The sequence below is a fragment of the Ambystoma mexicanum genome, chromosome 5p, assembly GCF_040938575.1.
Source record: "Ambystoma mexicanum isolate Mex_15411 chromosome 5p, UKY_AmexF1_1, whole genome shotgun sequence".
NCBI classification, from domain to species: Eukaryota; Metazoa; Chordata; class Amphibia; order Caudata; family Ambystomatidae; genus Ambystoma; species Ambystoma mexicanum.
This window is the reverse complement of record NC_090930.1, coordinates 277,224,295-277,243,694: the sequence shown is the minus strand read 5'-3', so window position 1 is coordinate 277,243,694 and position 19,400 is coordinate 277,224,295. Positions and strand designations below refer to the sequence as shown.

The 19,400-nt window shown below is 46.6% G+C and overlaps 1 protein-coding gene across 1 annotated transcript in view; it reads left to right on the top strand.

The window, feature by feature from the left end:
• UBE2A (ubiquitin conjugating enzyme E2 A) overlaps nt 1-19,400 on the top strand; it is a 297,203-nt gene that overhangs the window by 190,002 nt on the left and 87,801 nt on the right. The window contains exon 5 of the mRNA XM_069612709.1: nt 4,886-4,974. Within this exon, the coding sequence (XP_069468810.1) occupies nt 4,886-4,974 (89 nt within the window). The remainder of the gene's footprint in view (nt 1-4,885; nt 4,975-19,400) is intronic.

Below are 19,400 nucleotides of genomic sequence, written 5' to 3'. Positions count from 1 at the left end.
TATAACTGTCCGTCTTTCTGTCATTATGCAAATAAATAAGTGATATATTGTATGTATCATTACTAAAATTCAGAGATTAAACTGATATATACTGAATCTCGAAAGTGTGGCTCTCCTATCCTGATTCTTTGTTTGAATGTACATTGCATCATTTTTCACTATAAGCCTTTTGATTTATATCCATACTTTTTAATGATGGGATATATTAGAATTTCCCTTTGACTATAGGGCTAGAAGTCCATCATCAAATGGTTCAGATTTTCTGTAGACTCGTTCTTATTACGTAATCTACAAGTTAAGGGATTGTCTGCATGATTCCGAGGCCAGGCAGTTTCTCTTGTTTTAATTAGATTTAGTCGAAATCTAAAAAACTGGTCTCTGAAGTACCAATGAGGAAACAATCTTAGATAATTAGGTAGAGAATTTGGTTTTTTGTTAACCTCCCACGGTTTGCCATAGATTTTACATGCAGACCATTCTTTTTCTGTTTTGAACCAATCATAGGAGTAGGGCTTCTTTTCGATTTTATCGGGATTGTTAAGAGTATCAGCGTGCTCTCCTGTTAGCAGACTTCGGCATTCTGCTTGCCACTGTGTCAGTGTAGGATCTTGTTCTTCCGCAAGGGCTTTCTTGAGGCAATTCAACCCTCCTCTGGGGTTATCGTCTATGCATATTCTGTAGAATTAGAGCATTTCCCATTCTACAATTGCTATCAGAGGTTAAACCCAACTCCCTTTGTACTGCTTGTATTGGAGTACCTTTAGGTAGTCGAAGTGTACTTTTCCAAAAGAGTCCTAGTATTGCCCATTTTTTTTTTTTTGAAGTTAAAGGAAGTTTCAGCACTATAGGTTAGGATCGGGACAACCTTGGCTTTGTAAAACTTGATTAGAGGAATCAAACTGAAGGCACAATAGCGTCTCAGAATAATTTCCTAAACCTGTCAGGTTTATTGCTTTCTTTCTTAACGCTTGATATCGTGGGGCATTGATTTTACTTGAGTTTAAACATAACCCTAGGTACACAAAGGATTGAAGTACCCGGATTTCCATTCCCAGTAGAGACCATCGCATCATTGTTGATCGAAATTGGCCTTTGTGGACCCCAAAGGGTAGAATGGCGGATTTTTTGGGGTTAATTGTGAGTCCATTCTTTGCCACATAAAGTTGTAGGGCATTGAGCTGTCTCTGAAGACCTATTGGGGTCTGATCTATAAGGACCACGTCATTGGCATATGCAAGTCGACTTGCGTGAATGTTTGCAACTTTATTATACCTCATTTCCTTTCTTTAAAGAGAGCCTCAGATGTGATGGCTTTTGGTGTCAACAATAAATCCTCCCTTCTCCCTCTCCTCCCACCCCCCTTGGCGGTGTAACCTTCTGTTAACAAAAGAACGAAGACTGGGATTAAGTCGTGACATATCTGGAAGTCCAGTCAAATGGTTAGCCCCTTAAGAGACTGACAGAGCAGTTTAGGCCACCCGGGGAATCACAGCTATTCTCCCAGCAGAAGCCTTTCAGGGCAGTTTCATCTGCAGCGCTAGCCATATGGCTCCGCTGGTGTAGGCAGCAGGAAGGGAGGCATCGATCTCCGAGAATACGTTGCTCATTCAGTTGGAGGTGCAATGTCATCCAAGCATTCAGCATGAGAGCGCGGCTAGAAGACCTCTGGAAGGTGGCAGACTGGTCGAAATGAATCAGTTTAACATTTATTTTATTTTAGACCGATAGATCAGATTATCTTGTTGGTGGTAAGTCAGCTTTACACCAGCATAACCCAAGCCTCCGGTCTTGACCTAGAATTCATATTTTTCCATGCTAACATAAGTGTCCTGATTCTATTAAAGACCAGTAGGCGCAAAGGATTATCCTACCCATGCAATCGTCAAGTACGAGGACATATGTGGCAGTGTGCACGTTCGGACTAGGCATGTCGGCTACCTAGGTTGCGATTGCCCACCCTGGAGCCTACTTCCACTCACTGTTGTTGCCTTCATTATGTTCCCTGCCGGTGCAGAGGACCAGCCGGTAGTTTCCTGAGGCAGAAAGATGCACATGGTTTAAAGTTAACCGATTTGGGCGCATAGTTCTTTATTGGCATCGACAGCAAAGTAAAGAGTCTTGTCGGGCATAGGTCATGGCAATGTAAGAGTGTGATTGGATGGTGATATCATGTCAAGGTATGAACCCTATCAAGTTCGAACTACAAAGACCCTCTTATTTGGACGTTTTCGTTTTTACCTTGAATTGTGTGAAGTTCTATTTTGTTTTGAGCAATGCTACTCGAGAAGTAGAGAGTTGAGCATAATCCTTCGCCTGCATGTCTTTAAAAGAATCATGAATTTGTTGCGTTAGTGTGGAAAATCTGTATTATAATGGGTATTAACCCTTTAAATGCCATGGGTTTTCCCCTCCAGTGCCAAGGCCTTTTTTGGTGATTCGGTATGTTGCCATTCAATGCCTTGTAACTTTTTTGTTAAGCGAGATATCTTGGCCAAATTTGGCCCCTTTTTTTCTCACATGTAGGCGGTCGTTAAACCACCCAGGAATCCTAGTTTGCTGTAGGGGGAGAGAGAAAATAACCAAAAATTGGGGAACATTTTGGAGTTTTTCAAAAAATGCCAATAAAATGGTGTACAAAGAAGCCTGTGGTTTTTTTCCTTGCAAGAGGTAGGGACAAATGGTTTGCTGTGCTGAATTCCCTAATTTCCTGGCTTTCAAGAACAGGTTGAGTGGAAACGAAAAAACATTTTGATGTGGTTATTAACCGTTTTGTGAGAGGTAGGCGATTTTGGCCATTTTTGCCAGTTGGACATGTGTGGGCGGAATAGAAGAAAAGGGTAGGAAAGCCGAATTGGGGGACAGAAAGGCATACATTTCTGAAAAGTAGACACAATTCCAAGTTTAGGAAGGGGTGATTTGCACAGGTCAGGCAACAACTAGGTAGGGGAAAATTCCATAGTTTGGGGATAATGACCAAAAGAAAGAATGTGGTGGACATGATTGGCTTGGTACGGCAATGGCTTCTATGAATTTTGAGAAAAATAATGCTCTGCTACATTCCCCCGACTCTTGCAGTTAGGAAATCACATTTTTTGTAGTGTTTCACAAAACCAGCAATACCACAAGCCAAACACTGAGCCACGGTACATAGGAGTTTTATGCTTACGGCCTGAACAGATGTACTTGGCGTTTGTAAATCAGGAAAACCAATGTGGTGAGGAACGGCAAACATACATTTTTTGAAAGAGCACAGGCTGACCTTTTTAAGGGTAGGTGACTTGTGCAGGTTACAAAAGTGTATGGCGCCTAAAGCAGCGACTAAATGTAGGGCACATTTGGGAAATGAAAGGATTGTGACAAAGGGCACCAGCAAATGGGTCGAAACGTTATGAAAACCACACAAACACAACAAATGTCATACCATCGCACGTTGCCACACGTATCCCGATGAAAACGGTACCTGGGTGCCAAGGGGAAAGCCTAAAACACGGCTAACCCAAAGTCTTTTCCGACAGCTGAATTTCGCAATTTTTTCAGAAGGGCACACCCTACAGGGAACCCTGTGCATTTCCCCGTTTTCATTGGTGGCTTGGACACCTTTACGGCCAAATCTGTAGGGTGTGCGCATGCGTAGAATTCCTGAAATGATGCTGTGCGGAAAGATTTGGGGTTAGTAGTGTTTTAGGCTTTCCCCTTTGCGCCCAGGTAGGTGTACCCAAACATGTGAAGTAACGTTTTCATCGGGACACGTGTGGGGATGTGGGAAAGTAGGCCATGTGGTGTTGGTGGCGTGTTTCGGTGGATGGCCAGAGCGAAATGTCTGAGAATTTCCAGCCAATTTCAGAGACATTTCCCTCCCTCCCATGGAGTCAGGGGGAGAGGGCCACCCCTGTTTTTCGTAAAATAAATCCCTGGTGACTAGTGGCCCCACCACCCCCACCCAAATCTCCCTTTTTGTTTTTTTTTTATTTTTTCATTTTGCCCCCTTCCCTGGGGGCAGATGATCATCCGTTTGCCCCCAGGGGGCCCTAACCTGCAGGCCCCATCCTTTGGGGGGCCTGCACACCTATTCCTGGTGGCCCTCCCACCCCCCCCCCCCTACAATTGTATGTGGGGCCACCTCATGTACTCCTGCCTGGGGGCAGAAAAGTGTAGGGGGCACAAAAAATCCCTAGTGCCTAGTGGCCCCCACATCCCCGTTGCATTTCATTATTTTTATTTTGCCCCCTTCCCTGGGGCAGATGATCAGCCATCTGCCCCCAGGGTTATCCATAAGTGCCCCCATGCTTTGAGGTCCAAGGGAGACACCCCCCCCCCCCCGCTTTCAAAACAAATCCCTGGTGGTCTAGTGGGCATTGCTGGGTGGGGATCGAGCGCTCTGTGCCCGATCCGCACCCAGCAATGCTTCCACAAAAGGTGTCGTTGGAGAGGGGAGAACATCCCCTTTCCAACAACACCTCCCTCTGCCTCCTGCTTGAAATACAGTCCGAGATCGAGGGGGAGAAAGGTGGAGACTCGACTTTCATTTTCAAGTCGGCGTGCAATTGTATTTTGGACGTTAACAGGCTATGTAAATCAGTACAAATATAGGTTAAATTCTCAACAATTCGTTTAATACATGGCAGGTCCAAGGAAAAACATTTTACATATCATCAAAGATCCCCAATAAAAGAACGCGGACTTTAACAATACTTGATCATTGTACAAAATGCTGGCATGCCTAAATATTTGGGAAGTAGGTTTCAGTAATAGGGAGAGATGTTTTGAGCCGTTAGTAAAATTATTTTAGTCAGAATGCAATGAAAATTGTTATTGACCAGTTTAGTGTTGCTTTGCACTTTCCTATGCAGTGATATTTAACCTAAAAACGTTTTTATGTTTGCAGTCTATGCGGATGGTAGTATATGTTTGGATATTCTTCAGAATCGTTGGAGTCCCACCTATGATGTGTCCTCAATTTTAACTTCCATACAGGTAAGTAAATGACTTTGTGCTTATACATACTTATGTGCATTTTATACTAACGTTTGTAATCCAAACTAATATGGCACAGATTACTATGCAATCCTATTATTAAAAGCAAACAGTAAATGAAATATGTTGGTATGATGCAGCAGGTGCCACAACCTCCTGTCCGTAATCCAAACAAAAAAGCCAAATATTTTCCAGAAAGAGATGAAGACGTGCCATTTTGGGTTTGTATATCTTTGGGAGGGACAATTGTACGCATTGGTTACATCTTTTGCAGTGTATTGCTCCATGTCCAACTAAAATGATGCAGCATTGAAGAAAATGAAAGAGCGTTCAAAGCGAAATGGGGTGAAGATTAATCGTGGATAAAGGAATACAAATCTTTCCTCCAAGTTACCATTACATTTTTGTCATTTTCTGGTAACACAAAATATACTGTAGAGCGGTAGATGTGAGATATCACAAGCTGATCGTAAATATAGTTACTTAAGTTCAGTAAAGGTACCTGATCAAATGTGCAAAAAATATTGTTTGCAGTGAAATGTGGGAATACAGAATTAGGCAATACTTCAGTTTCAATAAGTTAACCTCAGGGTGCTGAAAGATCTTTTGACAGAAGCTGATTCTTCTGCTCATGTTTTTCTATACACATTTTTTGGACTACCCAGGTGCCAATCGCAAACAATTTTCAAAGCTTTTACACATGCTTTCTCCTCCACTTTCCTCAATACGTGTGGGATGTTAGCCCTGGGAAGGGGACAGAATTTGGGTTTCATGTAGGGCAGCAAAAGGTGTGGGGAGCATGCATTTGTGGCACGTGTGGGATTTCTCCTGAACTGCAGATTCCATTTGTTTGCCCCCTGTCGGACAGGCGAATCTGTGTTTATATACTGCGTGACAGTGCCTAGTTTTTGGAATTCCGATAACCTCTGGCCCAAACCATATTGTTAGACACTGCTAATCTTTAAACCAGCTGTTTTAACACACAGCACAAAAGTAACATTTCCTGTACTTTTCCAAGGTACTACCTCCAATTATTATGGACCTAGAAAAACTTCAATCTAGTTCCTTCAAAACTGAACGGAACCGGTCACTTTCGGTAGAGGGAGAACAGAATCCCATGCCCTTAATTCAGACACGGGACATGCAGAATTATATGCTATGTCCCTTGTCTTTGTAATAGAAAAGGATTAAAAAATATTGTGCAGAACTAAACTCCGACTACCATCTAGGGATTCTAGGCCTTCATTTGCTGGCTCCAATTAAAACCCATTCAGCGGAGTCTGTCCTCTGCCAAGCGTCCGAAACGTCAGTGTTTTAGAATCTCCTCCAAAATGTATGTACCCTTTAGCTATGGATTTTATCTCAATTACTGTGTGCGGTCTGGCCAGGCTATAGTTAATCCTTCCTGGGAAAATGTTTTAACCGTGCTCAGTTTAGAATGGAAATTTACTCTAGCACACAGTAGTTTCACATGCAGCCCTTTGATGCCTTTTGATGCCTGACTGTCTTGCATTTAAATTTTAACTAAGCAATGCAGTATTTCAACCCACGTCTTGTGGAAAATTTCTATAGGTTTTTTTGTCTTAATTTGCAAATGTCTTGTATATGTATGTTACACTGTTAAAGTCCTATCTACATTCTCTTCAATGTTTTGACTATACAACTAGCTGTGCGGCCTTGCTTGCCTGCGAGCTGAAAGCATTTCAAATAAACGAAGAATGCTTTTTACTGCAATCTAAAACATATGCCTTTCTCATTGTACAATTATTCATTGTGTTAGACAGTCAATCTGTTTTTAAGTGCTACTTTTTATATACTATACTTTTTATACTCTACCGGTTTTGCAGTTAGCTTTCTGTGTTGCCAGTCCTGTATATACATGCAGTGAACAATGAAGTTGTATGCGTTTCTAAGCATTTCTCTCTGCTTTGCAACTGCTGATGTACTCCTAATCCTGCTATTCAAATGAGCCTTGCTAGTCAATCTTTGACTGCTTAGAAGTTCACATATGTGTTTCCCTTACTTCTAAACACTACCCAGGTGTCATGTGCAGTCTCAATAAAACAGATTTGAGTTCTTTACATTATACAGATGACTCTTCAGTTGATTATTTCACTGATGCAAAAAAGGTAGCAGGCGCCCCTCTCCAGAAAGAACACGGTATGATAACTTGTTCAGTGGTTTTTACCCACTTTTGAGAGTCCACAGCCATCAGGTTTTGCTAACTTCCTCCACTTGTCCTACAAGACTTAACTCAATGAAAATTCCTAGTGTCAAGGGGACCCGGGATATGAGGGAAAGTCTGACAGCAACAAGCGAGTCCCTTTGCGTCACCGTGCTGCAGTGACTGCTTTCCAAAACTGCTCACCTGAGAGTCCAGTCCTGAGAGGGGTCCTGCATCATGTTTTTCTGCATTCTGCCACTGAGAGTCCTTGCATCTGCTTGAACCTGCAACCCCTGCGACTCAAGGGCTAAGGCTGAGAAAAGCAACCTCAGACCTTCCAAGTCCTGTGAAGAATCAAGTACAGAGGGTGAATTAGTGGTTCTTACCTTCTTACCTGCCCCTAAACTCCCTTTAAAAGTTTTGCTAACTTTTCTAAAACGTTGGCTTTGCCATTGCTTGCTTGCGCAAGCCTTCCGAACGTTGGGGACAATTTAGCTGACTAGTATAACTTGTCTCTATTCCTTTGGATCGTTCACTGGACCCCAGAGACACGACCTTAATTTGTTTCCAGTGTGGACTAATTTTGGACTCTTTATAAGCTCACCACCTCGAGACTTAGCCTAGACCACTTCCGCTGCTACCTTAAACTGATTTGACTACAGCTCCCAGAGCTGTCACCGTCAAAATATAAGTTGGCCTTTTTTACATCAGTCCTCCAGGCCAGCGTTTAGAAAATCCATCCTAACAGTGAAATGTGGCCCTACCCTGGGTATACTGGGGACCTGTCTTTACCTGGGATGCGGTCGGAGGAGGTTGTTCCTTCATTACCTTGGCACTTTCATTCACTCCCCGACCTGCATCTGCAACTTCGGGCTGAGATCCACAGCAAGATGGCTGCTGGAGTGACACATCACCTTGCCTGCCTCTGTCCTACTACACAGAAGCACCCGGCAGTCTTCACACCCTGATTGGCTCAGGCCCACTGCAAATGGGAGGCTGGCTTCAATCCGGGAGGCGAAGCAGGCCCCATTACAAGGCCCCATTACAGGGCCCTGTTTCAAGGCCGTTGGACCTGTCTTTACCTGTCTTGCCAGGATGCTGGATGCGGATCTGACCAAGGTAAGAGCTGCACCTCTCCTACAGACTCTCCAGTATGCTTGACTTGTCTCCATACTCATACCTTGCAACAGCCGAACAATGCTTGCAATTGCGTACGACTTCTGGACCTTTTCCCAACGGTACCGCTGAACATGTTAACAGTGCTACCGCCCATTAAGCTTGCAACACTGTTATTGGAATACAAACTGGTAGTTTCTTTTCCGCCTCACCGCACTTTTACCTTAATGTATGCCAGTCATATCTCCTATCCTGCCTATCTAGCACCTCTGCTATGTTGTAAACCATGAGGTTATTCCGTGCCAATGCATACTTGTACCTACCCAGGCCTTACACGTCTGTATACCCGAAGTAGCTTCCTAACAGGATGACAGGCCTGTTAGGCCTACTCACTCCTGTCTCGGATTTTACACACCCACCTCACCTATGCCGTACATACTTGCAACTTTCTGCAATGATCTAAATGACCCACCCTGCCATGCATTGTACCGGATTTACCCATTTGCTATCATCTACCACATTGGCCGACTAGTCTGGTGACTGCCCAATCCACCCAATCACATCAGGCCTTGGCTCTGCAATCCCTACCTCATTCACTCATCATCTGTCTCTATTGTGTCCCCCCTTTTTCAATCCCCACGCAAGTAGATGGTCTGCCCATGTACCTGATGTGCTGGCCACTAACCTTTCATCATACCTTTAACGTCTGCGATATCCTCTTTTCCTGGTGTGTTGTACCCCATACTCCTTACCGATGTGCAACGCTCTGCCCTCCATCCGAAACATCAGATGCTTCCAACTCACTACTGAACTTTAACATGCCACTCGACTAGGGGGGGATGGGGGAGGTAAGAGTCTGAGAAAACAAAGATACAGACTTCGCTCACAGCATGAAGGAAAGGTTGAAATGGGGATGAGTGATGGTGATTTCTTGGACAAATGTCTGGGAAGTGAGAGAAATTTTCATCAAGAGAAGTAAGGCAAACTGCCCATGATATATAGATTTCGGAGGCTTGTGGATCTGCTTAGATCACATGCTATTCATAGGCCGACATCTAGTGGTAGCCCTGGAGTATTACTTTATTAGTTTTTGAAACTCAAAGGGACGTTGACAGGGCATGCCAGTAATACTATCCCGTGTGACATCCACTGTACCCATGGTCCTACACGCATCGAGGTCCCTCAGATTGCCTTTTTCCACCATCATTGTCTGTGCTAAAACGCCAAGTTCCTTTTCAGCTAACGCCATTGATTAACAATGGAATTAGAGCTAGTTATTCTTTCTGTCCTTTATATCGCAGTTCTTCAACTATCATCTTGGTTTCAAGGACAAACATTGTCAGACGCAGAACTTGCCTCGACGACACTCCTTCGGCCTTGGAAAATACACCCTTTAAATTTTGCCCAAATTGCAACAAAAAATTTCCCTGGAAGGACAAGCACCGGGTGTGCAACCTGTCTTCCGAGGGATCATGAGGAAGGCCACTGTAAAACTGGTCAGCTTTTAAAATCCCAGACCCTAAAGGACCGAAAGACAAAACGTCAGGCCCACCACGCCATGCAGGCTGTGGCCGCCATGGATGTGCAGGGAGCTTCCAGCGACTGCAGCATTGCCATAATTACGGACGAAAATGATGAACCTTCGAATTCCCACGTGCTATCCCCCGACCCCATCAGACAAGCCAGCAGTGCTGTTACGGGGATGACTCCCAGCGGCATTAGCACACACATCTCACACAAAGCACATGTCCCAAGGCCAGAAGTCGATAACACCGTCGACCCGGCCGCACACAGCTTCAAGGGGATGGTCCACCAGCTCCCTGTGCTCTGGGTATTCGAGATCATGTTTGCCTCACAACAGGCCCCAAAAGTTGTGAGATAAATCCGACTCAAACGCTGTGTCCAATACAGCAGCCAAAGACCAAACGTCGAAAGACTTGGCTCCGGCCCTCTCATCCGCCAAAATTCGACATTCTTAAATAACGTCAATATCGGCAAAACACCTGCTGACTTCGAAAATATTGCATCTGGTGCAAAAATATGTCCCTGAAACACTTCTTGAAGGGAGAACTTAAAAAAAAAACACTTCGAGTCACCATTCCCGTAGGGAGAAAGAAAGTACATCACATAAAAATTGTTTCCAGGGGGAGGGTACTATGACCACAACTATGAAACACAAAGGGCAGCCTGCTCCTGAATTACCTGCCACTCCTGTTACTATCCTCAAGGTGGTCTGCTGAGGATATTGTTAGAGTAATGAGACGCATGTCTTTTATGGCCGTTTTTATTTTTTAAAAACCACAAGCAATAGAAAGCTTACAAAACACGCCACCAACAAGTGGCGCCACATCTTCACAACCCCCAGCAAAAAGGGCACAGCCAGGCACCCTTCAAGTCACCCCTCAGCAAAACCCAGACCAATTTGAGCTCTGTTCCTACTACAGACTCTGAGGGTCAAGATGCACTAGGGGAGGTAGATCATCATCATTATTCTGATGAAGATGAAGAAGGCGTTTGCGTCTTACCCTATCCAGATCACGTAGACCCGCCGGTGGCAGACTCACCGGTTGATAACCAACTACAATTTAATGACATGCTCATGAACGCAGCGGGTAATTTCCAGATTCAAACTCTGGGAAACGCCATCCGACAAGGATTTTGTCGAACACATATTGGGTGACAAAAAGGCTGTAACCCAATTTATTCTGATTCTACAATCGAAACAGAGAAGAATTCAACCCTCTCTGCAAACTCCAAATCAAACGCGGGCAGTTAACCCTTGTATTGAGAATGTTCTGCCCTGCCCAGATCCCCTATACATCATGGGCCAATGAAAGCCAGACTCACTGGTAGTTACCACGACAAGGAAAAGGGCGGGAACACCTCTTGCTTCAATCAGAGGCACCCCCCAATAAAGAGAGCAAGAAGATTTACACTCTCGGGAGAAAGGTGGCCACCTCAGCAGCCTATCCGAATTGCCAACAACATCACTTTGTTGGCGAGTTACAACTGCCACAAGTGGGAAGAGATTGAAACTTTAATGGCCTCAGCCTCAGAGCTGCTAAAGTCCCAACTGTCCCTTGCAGTAGCGGAAGGAAAGGCAGTGTCTAACTGCATCTTAAAAAATAACTTGGATGCAGCAGATAATGCTGGTAGAATAATCGCAGAAGGTACTCGTAAAGCGCCAGCTCACTAACAAACCATCAGGCCAAAGAGGCGAAAACAATTTGTCGCTTCAGGGGACAAAATTCGCAGAGAGGTTCTGGGTACAGCCAAAATCAGGTGTCTTCCTGGGGTTCTAATCAAGGACAAGGCTCTCAAGGCTTCCAAATGGGCCATCGAAGATCTCGCAGCTGGGGGAGATCCTCCTCCAGAGGTGGAGTAACTCTTCCAAAGCAATGCCCACCCACTTCGGGTCTCCTCCCATGCCTCTCCAGTCGGGCAGATAACACACTTCACCCACGCATGGGAGGGAATCGCCTCGGACAAGTGGGTGCTTTCAACCTTGGTGGGCGGTTATTGCATAGTTACCGCAGCGACCCTCCAACCATCCCCCGTGTCAAAGATCCACCACAAGGGAGGAGCAATGCATCCTTCTGGAAGAGGTTGCAGCACTGCTGTTAAAGGACGCCGTCGAAATCGTCCCGTTGAACCAGGTAAACAAGGGTATCGATTCAACGTACTTCCTTGTGCCAAAAAAAGATCTAACAATGCACCCAGTATTAGATCTGCGCCCTGCAAACACCTATGTCAAGCCACAAACATTCTGCATTACAACGCTACAAGTAATCCAACTGCTAAAGCAGGGAGACTACATGGCAAACTTGGATACGAAAGATGCCCATTTTCATATTTCAATGTTCCCGGCGCACAGACAATTCTTGCATTTCATTTTATCAAACCAGTACTACCAATTCAAAGGGCTACCCTTCGGAATAGCATCCGCTCTGAGGGTATTCACCAAGGTACTGGCGGTGGTGGCGGCGCACCTGCGCAGGGAGGCAATCCCAGTGTACCCCTACCTGATCACAGGGGAGTCACCCCATATTTGCAGGCAAAGCACACAAAGAACAATAAACCACCTGTTCCAATTGGGTTTCTCAATAAACGAGACAAAATCAAGCATTCTACCATACAAGACCAAACAGTTTCTAGGAGCTGTCATAAAGACGGAAGAAGGGCTAGTCTTTCCATCAAAGGAAAGAATCCAAAACATATTGCTGCAAATACCTCAGTATCAAGCCGGTCACCAAGCTATGCGTTTGCTCAGCATGATGGCAGCTTACATTTACCTGGTCTCACATGTGCGATTGCGCATGCTCCCAAGGCAGGAGTGGTTGGCGAACGGTGGTCTCAGGCAAACGGTCAGTGGGACGATCTAGCGGTCGTTTCACCAACACGAGTATCCGCCCTTCGCTGGTGGACAGAGGAGAATCTGTTAAAGGGGAAAACCTTTCCACGATCCGGCGGTGCAAGCGATAGCTAAAACAGATGCATCACTCTCTGGGTGGGGGGGGAGGGCACATCACCTTCATCTCACAGCACATGGTCTGTGTACCCACATCACAGCACAGAGCCATATCAACCTGCTGGAACTTCTAGCAGTATTCAAAGTGATCTAGGCCTTTGAATCACAGCTGATAAATCAGTCTGTACAGATCCTCACAGACGGCACCACAGCAATGTTCTACATCAACAAGCAGGGAGGCACACATTCTCCAAATCTGTCCAAGCTAGCACAGAAAATATGGAAATGGGCACTCAAACGGGGGGTGTTCCTCATATGTTCGAAGGGAACTCAACACCCTAGTAAACTTGCTAAGCAGAGATCCACTACCAGAAGATCACGAGTGGCGACTCGAAACAAGCGTCATAGATCGCCTTTCCTCGCAGTGGGGTTTCCCCACACTAGACTTGTTTGCTACAAGAGAAAACAAGCAATGCCCAGGTTTCCCCAACCAGACTCCAAGGGGAACGCCCTATGGATGAGTTGTCAGGGTAATTTGCTTACGCTTTTCCCCCCCCCCAACTCCTCTAATGAACAAGGTGGTGAACAAGATTCACAGGGAACAGATGACGCTTATCCTAGTTGCTCCCATGTGGGTGAGACAACCCTGGTATCCACATCTGTGCAAGCTGGCGATATGCAATCCCATTAAGCTCCCGTGCCAGACCAATTTGCTATCCCAGCACGGGGCAACAACATTACACCCTCAACCTCACTCAATGAACTTGGTAGTTTGGCTCCTGGGGTCATAGAGTTTGGACATCTTAATTTTCCACAAAGGTGTATAGATAGCCTCAAGGAGGCACGTAAACAAAACATCAGACACTGTTATTTCGACAAGTGGTGGAGATTTGTAATTTGGTGGCAGTCTAAACAAATAAACCTCATTGAATGTACTCCATCCCACAGTCTTACTAACATGCTCCACTTGCTAGACTCAGGGTTAGTTTTTAACTCCATAACGGTTCACCTGGCGGCTTTATCAGAATACACCACCTCTCACAATAAGGTAGGTTCCCGTCATTAAGGCACTCATGGAGGGAGTGCATAGACTACACCCTCCTATTTCAAACCCACCGCCAGGCTGGGATCTCAACGTAGTATTTGCAAAGCTCATGGGACCCCCCGTTTGAGCTATGCATAAGTGAAGTCTTAAACACCTCACATACAAGACTGTTTTCTTGGTGGCTATAACCTCCATAAGAAGAGTCGGTGAACTTCAAGCTTTGTCAGTGCAACACCCATTATTTGTCATCGACAAGGACAAATTGGTATTAAGAACACACCCTAGGTTTTCACCTAAGTTTATTTCAAAATTTCACGTAAACCAATACATTGAGCTACCAGCCTTCTTTCCGAACCCAACTAGCTCAGCTGAGAAGAAATGCCATACACTAGATTAAAGGGGGCGGTCCTTTACTATGTAAACAAGACCAGATCGCTCAGAAAAACAGACTAACTGTTTATCTCCGTAGCACCAGACAGAGAAGGAGACCGCATTTCAATAAAAATGCCATCTCTAGATGGATAGTCAGATGCATACAGCTCTACTACTCATCAAGCAAAACGCTGCCTTTCACACCAAGAGCTCACTCCACAAGGGGTCCAGGAGCTACTTTGGCCTTTATCGCAAACATCCCGCTGGACACCATTTGCAAAGCAGCTACATGGATCTCAGTACACACTTTCACTCAGCACTACTGCATTGACACTCATTCTAAAGCAGACACTCAGGTGGGGCAAGCAGTTCTAAAACAGATGGTGCTGGACCTTTACATAACCCACCAACTTCTCCTAACACTGCTCTCTAATCTATGCATAGCATGTGCTCCAAGCAGATTCCAGAATCTTCAGAAGGGATACATTTACTTACTCACTGTAATCGTATTTCTGATGCTTGTATTCACACACTTCCTCCCCTCTGAGTAGAAGGTGCATAGATGTTTTATCTGAGCTTCATCTGATAAATGTCTGCTTTAATACACCTGTGCTCACGCTACACTTCGTGCAACCTCATGACGGAAACCAAATAATCTGAGGACCTCGACATGCGAAGGACCATGGGTACAGTGGCCGTCACACTAGGGCTACTATTGCTGACACGCCCACGACCTGTTGACCTCCCTTTTCGAGTTTCGAAAAACAGCTGTATTACTCTGCAGCTTCCTCTAGAGGTCTGCCTGTGCATAGCATGTGAGTCCAAGCAGATACAAGCATCAGAAATACGATGATTGTGAGTAATGCATCATATAGAGGACAGTGATTGGTTTAGAGGAGAAATACAGTTTGTAACTGAACATTTTTCTTTTACTGAGGATTCCCGGTCTGACGGGGAACATTCATGAGCATGCTCATCCATACCAGACCCCATGCAGAGAAATAATGTTACTCTGTACCAACAACTAGATGTTGGCCTATGCAAAGCATGCAATTCTAAGCAGATCCACAAGATATATTTCTGATGTTTGTTAATCTGCTTAGAATCACATGCTGTGCATAGGTCCGTCATCCAGTGGTCACTGCGGAGTATTGCATTTTGTTTTTCGTAGTCGAAAAGGGGACGTCGACAAGGCGTATCTGTAACACTATCCCTATAGTGACGTGTGTTGTACCCACAATCCCTCACGCGTCGAGGTCCCTCAGATTGTTTTTTTCCACCCAGCTACTGGTCGCCTTTACGCGGAGCTCCTCGAGAGACATTGCAGATTTCATCTCCTCGACCTTTGGTCGTTTTCCTATATTAATATAGAACATATCGATCCCCCACTCGACGCTGTTGTGAAGCTGTCTTCGCCGAGCAAGATCTTCGACGGAGGGGACGAGCGGAGGAGATCCTTCGGCGTTGCCGAACACGTGGCCTGGCCTCGCAGGCCAAATACAGTAGGGAGAGTGGGGGTCGTGGGACATCTCTAGTTCTTTTCTGAAAATGCTTTTCCTTTTCCCCTTCCTTTCCCTTGGGGTGGTTATCACGTTTTATTGCCTCGGCTATGGAGAGGACACCCTTTAGGTTTTGCCCGCTTTGCAAGGGCAAGTTTACTTGGAAGGACAAGCATTCACGGTGTAACCGCTGCTTGCCCCTCGATCACAAAAAGGAAGGTTGCACGGCTTGTCGGCTTCTTAAGCCGAAGACTCTAAAAGACCGTAGGGTCAAGAGGTGGGCGGCCTACGCTATGTCGAAGGCCGACGCTCCACCCACCGTCGCTACCTCCGACAGTGACGAGGAACGTGATACCACGACCTCCGCTACGGAAGTTGAAAACCCCCCCTAGAGAGCGCACACGCGCTTCGTCGTCTGTCCCCGGCCCCGACGGGCTCGGCTCACGCCCTGCTTATGGGGATGAACACCCCGGCGACATTGACGCACATAAGACCACACATAAGCACACAACCCATGGCTCTTCTTTGCCGAAGGCAAAGAGAGCATCCGCGCCCAAGGAGACGCAGGTTTCACCGGCGGCCTCCTCGGACCGTTCGGGTTCGAAGCCCCTCTCGCAGCCGCGACCAGCGACTGGGCTTTCGGCAAATAAGGGCGCCGCCCCCAAATCATCGGCCGGAGCGCATCAGCAGAAAGCGCATGCCGCCGTAGAGCGATCGACACCCATAACGTCGAAACCACAGCCCTCCGCTGACAAATGAGTCGCTGAGAGCTTGGCGAGGATCGTGGTAGCCGACGCCCACAAGCGTACGCCGAAAGACTCGTCGAGCGCTACGCAAAGGTCGAAAGACACGCCGAAAACACAGGGACGATCTCCTTCAGTCGAAGGGATTCCCAGCACACCTGAAGGCTTTTCGGAGGGCGACGGACACTTTCCTCGACGTTGTGGGAGAGGTTGAGCCGTTTTTAGCTACAAGACACCAATTTTCCCCCGCTAGACCGCTCAGGGGTACCCCATGAAACCATGGAAAGGCTCCATCTCTGCATGGAAAGAATGGAGAAGTTTATGAATACCCAAAACCCTCCCACTCCAAAGAGAATAAGAGAAGGGCCTCAGGAGGACCCCAGGGGCAAAATTCCAAGACTAGTCAATCCCCACCAGGACACAGCCTCAGACTTCCATAGTGTGTATGACCTCACTGGGGAAGAACATTATTTTGAGGAAGAGGATGATTTTATGGACGAGGAAGAGGGACGGAACCAGGAGGAAGGTCTGGAAGACAGCCCAGACTTGGTAGGAGAAGGCTTCGGAGAAAATCCAGAAGGAGGACCTTCTCACCCCTGGCAATCCCCATCAATATATTCCGACACTGATGTCCTGAACCTAAATCCTCCTGACAATTCACCTGTTAGAAACACGTCTCCCATTGACGATCAACCCACATTTAATGCCCTGTTGCGCAGAGCAGCAGCACACTTCGAACTGGACACTGGGGAGCTCTCCCCTGAATTAGACTTTGTAGAAAGGGTAATTAAGGAGAAACCCCCGGTCAGTCAGACAATTCCCCTCCTCGCTTCGGTGAAGAGAAGAATCATCCCTTCGCTGTCCACACCCGCACTAATCAGAGGGGTCAATCCTAGAATTGAAAAACTTTTCACTCCTTCACCTTCAGACCCGCTGTACATCAGGGGACATTCCATTCCGGATTCCCTGGTAGTAACCAACACAAGAAAGAGGGCAGGGGTACCACTTTCCACCAGTGAGGCACCACCTGACAAGGAGGGCAAGCGGTTATATGCCCTTGCAAAAAGAGTTACATCCTCGGCCGCCTTTTCGGCAAGAATTGCCAACAACAATTCTTTGCCCGCTAGCTATGCGGACGCGCAGTGGGCCAAACTGCGCAAAGACGCCGAAGAAGCGCCGGAACCATTACGTACACGCCTGCTTTCAACTATTGGCGAAGGAACCCAGGTCAACCAGAGTATTGTAAAGAGCTCTCTGGATGCGGCAGAAACTGCGGGACGTTCCCTAGTTCAGGGAATAGTCCTAAAACGACACGTATTGCTGCGCAACTCAGGGTTCAAACCGGAGACAGAGGCGTCTTTAATAAATAAACCTGTTGAAGACTCAAACCTCTTCGGGAAAGCGGTGGATGAGGCTCTGGAGATGGCTAAAAAAGAGTTTGATACTATCAAAACTCTTGACCAAATCTCTAAGCCCTCTACCAGGCCAGGCGCGGCTATGGCAACAAACGCTTTTTTCGTGGCCAACGCCAACAACAAAACCAGCAGCAACAGTACCCTGCCACCAATTTCCAGACCAATAGTGGCCAGTACAGCCAAAGAGGACAGCGCCGGGGCAAAGGAAGAGGGCGAGGGTCCACCCCCAGAGGTTCCCAAGCCCCTAACAACACCAAGTGACGTGAAGATTCGCGTCCCGTCCCATGCAACACCGGTCGGGGGCCGGATAACATCCTTTCTTCCAGCATGGGAGGGTATAACGTCAGACCGCTGGGTACTTTCCACCGTAGCCCACGGATACTGCATCGAATTCAACAGTTCCCCAACATACAAACCCCCGAGGGGACGACGCATGTCACCGGAACATCTTGCCATCCTTCTACAAGAAGTACAACAACTGCTGGAAAAAGGAGCCTTAGAGGTCGTGCCTCTGTCTCAGGTAACGGAAGGTATTTATTCAGTGTACTTCCTTGTACCCAAAAAGGATCTAACCATGCGCCCTGTATTAGATCTGCGCCTCATCAAACCCCAAAAGTTTCGTATGGTGACCTTACAGGAAGTGATCCCACTGCTATCACAGGGAGATTACATGACAACATTGGACATGAAAGATGCATACTTTCATATTTTAATGTTGCCAGCGCACAGAAAATACCTCCGGTTCATGATAGAGGGCAAACACTACCAGTTCAGAGTGCTACCCTTCGGCATAGCATCAGCACCGAGGGTATTCACGAAGGTACTGGCAGTGGCAGCGGCCCACCTGCGCAGGTTGTCCATCCCAGTTTACCCTTACCTCGACGACTGGCTCATAACAGGGGATTCTTACGAAACATGCTTCTCCAATACCCAAAAGACTGTAGACCTTTTGTTCCAGTTGGACTTCTCCATCAACGAAAAGAAGTCCAGCCTAGTCCCCAGCCAAATCAAACCATTCCTAGGGGCTCTAATTCAAACAAAGGACGGCCTCGTCTTCCCCTCCAAAGAGAGGGTCCAAAACCTGTTTCAGATCCCTCAATATGTGACCGGTCGAGAGGTGACGGTACGCAAAGCAATGCGCTTGCTAGGCATGATGGCGTTGTGTATTTATTTGGTACCTCACGCGCGCCTGCGCATGCGCCCAATGCAAGAGTGGCTCAACAGCCAGTGGTGTCAGGCCAGCGGACTATGGGACGACCTAGTGGTGGTCTTGCAGGCCTTGGTTCTCTCGCTACGGTGGTGGACAAAGGAAAACCTAGAAAAAGGGAAACCCTTTGCCACACCCGCGGCGGAAGCCACTCTAACCACAGACGCATCCCTCACAGGATGGGGGGCTCACCTATCCCATCAAACTGCTCACGGAGAGTGGACTCCGAACATAGCATCCAAACACATCAATCTTCTGGAGCTACTAGCGGTGTTCAAGGCGCTAAAAGCCTTCAAGGAACACCTACAGGGCAGGACAGTGATGGTCCTTACAGACAGCACCACAGCCATGTATTACATCAACAAGCAGGGGGAACCCACTCTCCAGGACTGTCCAA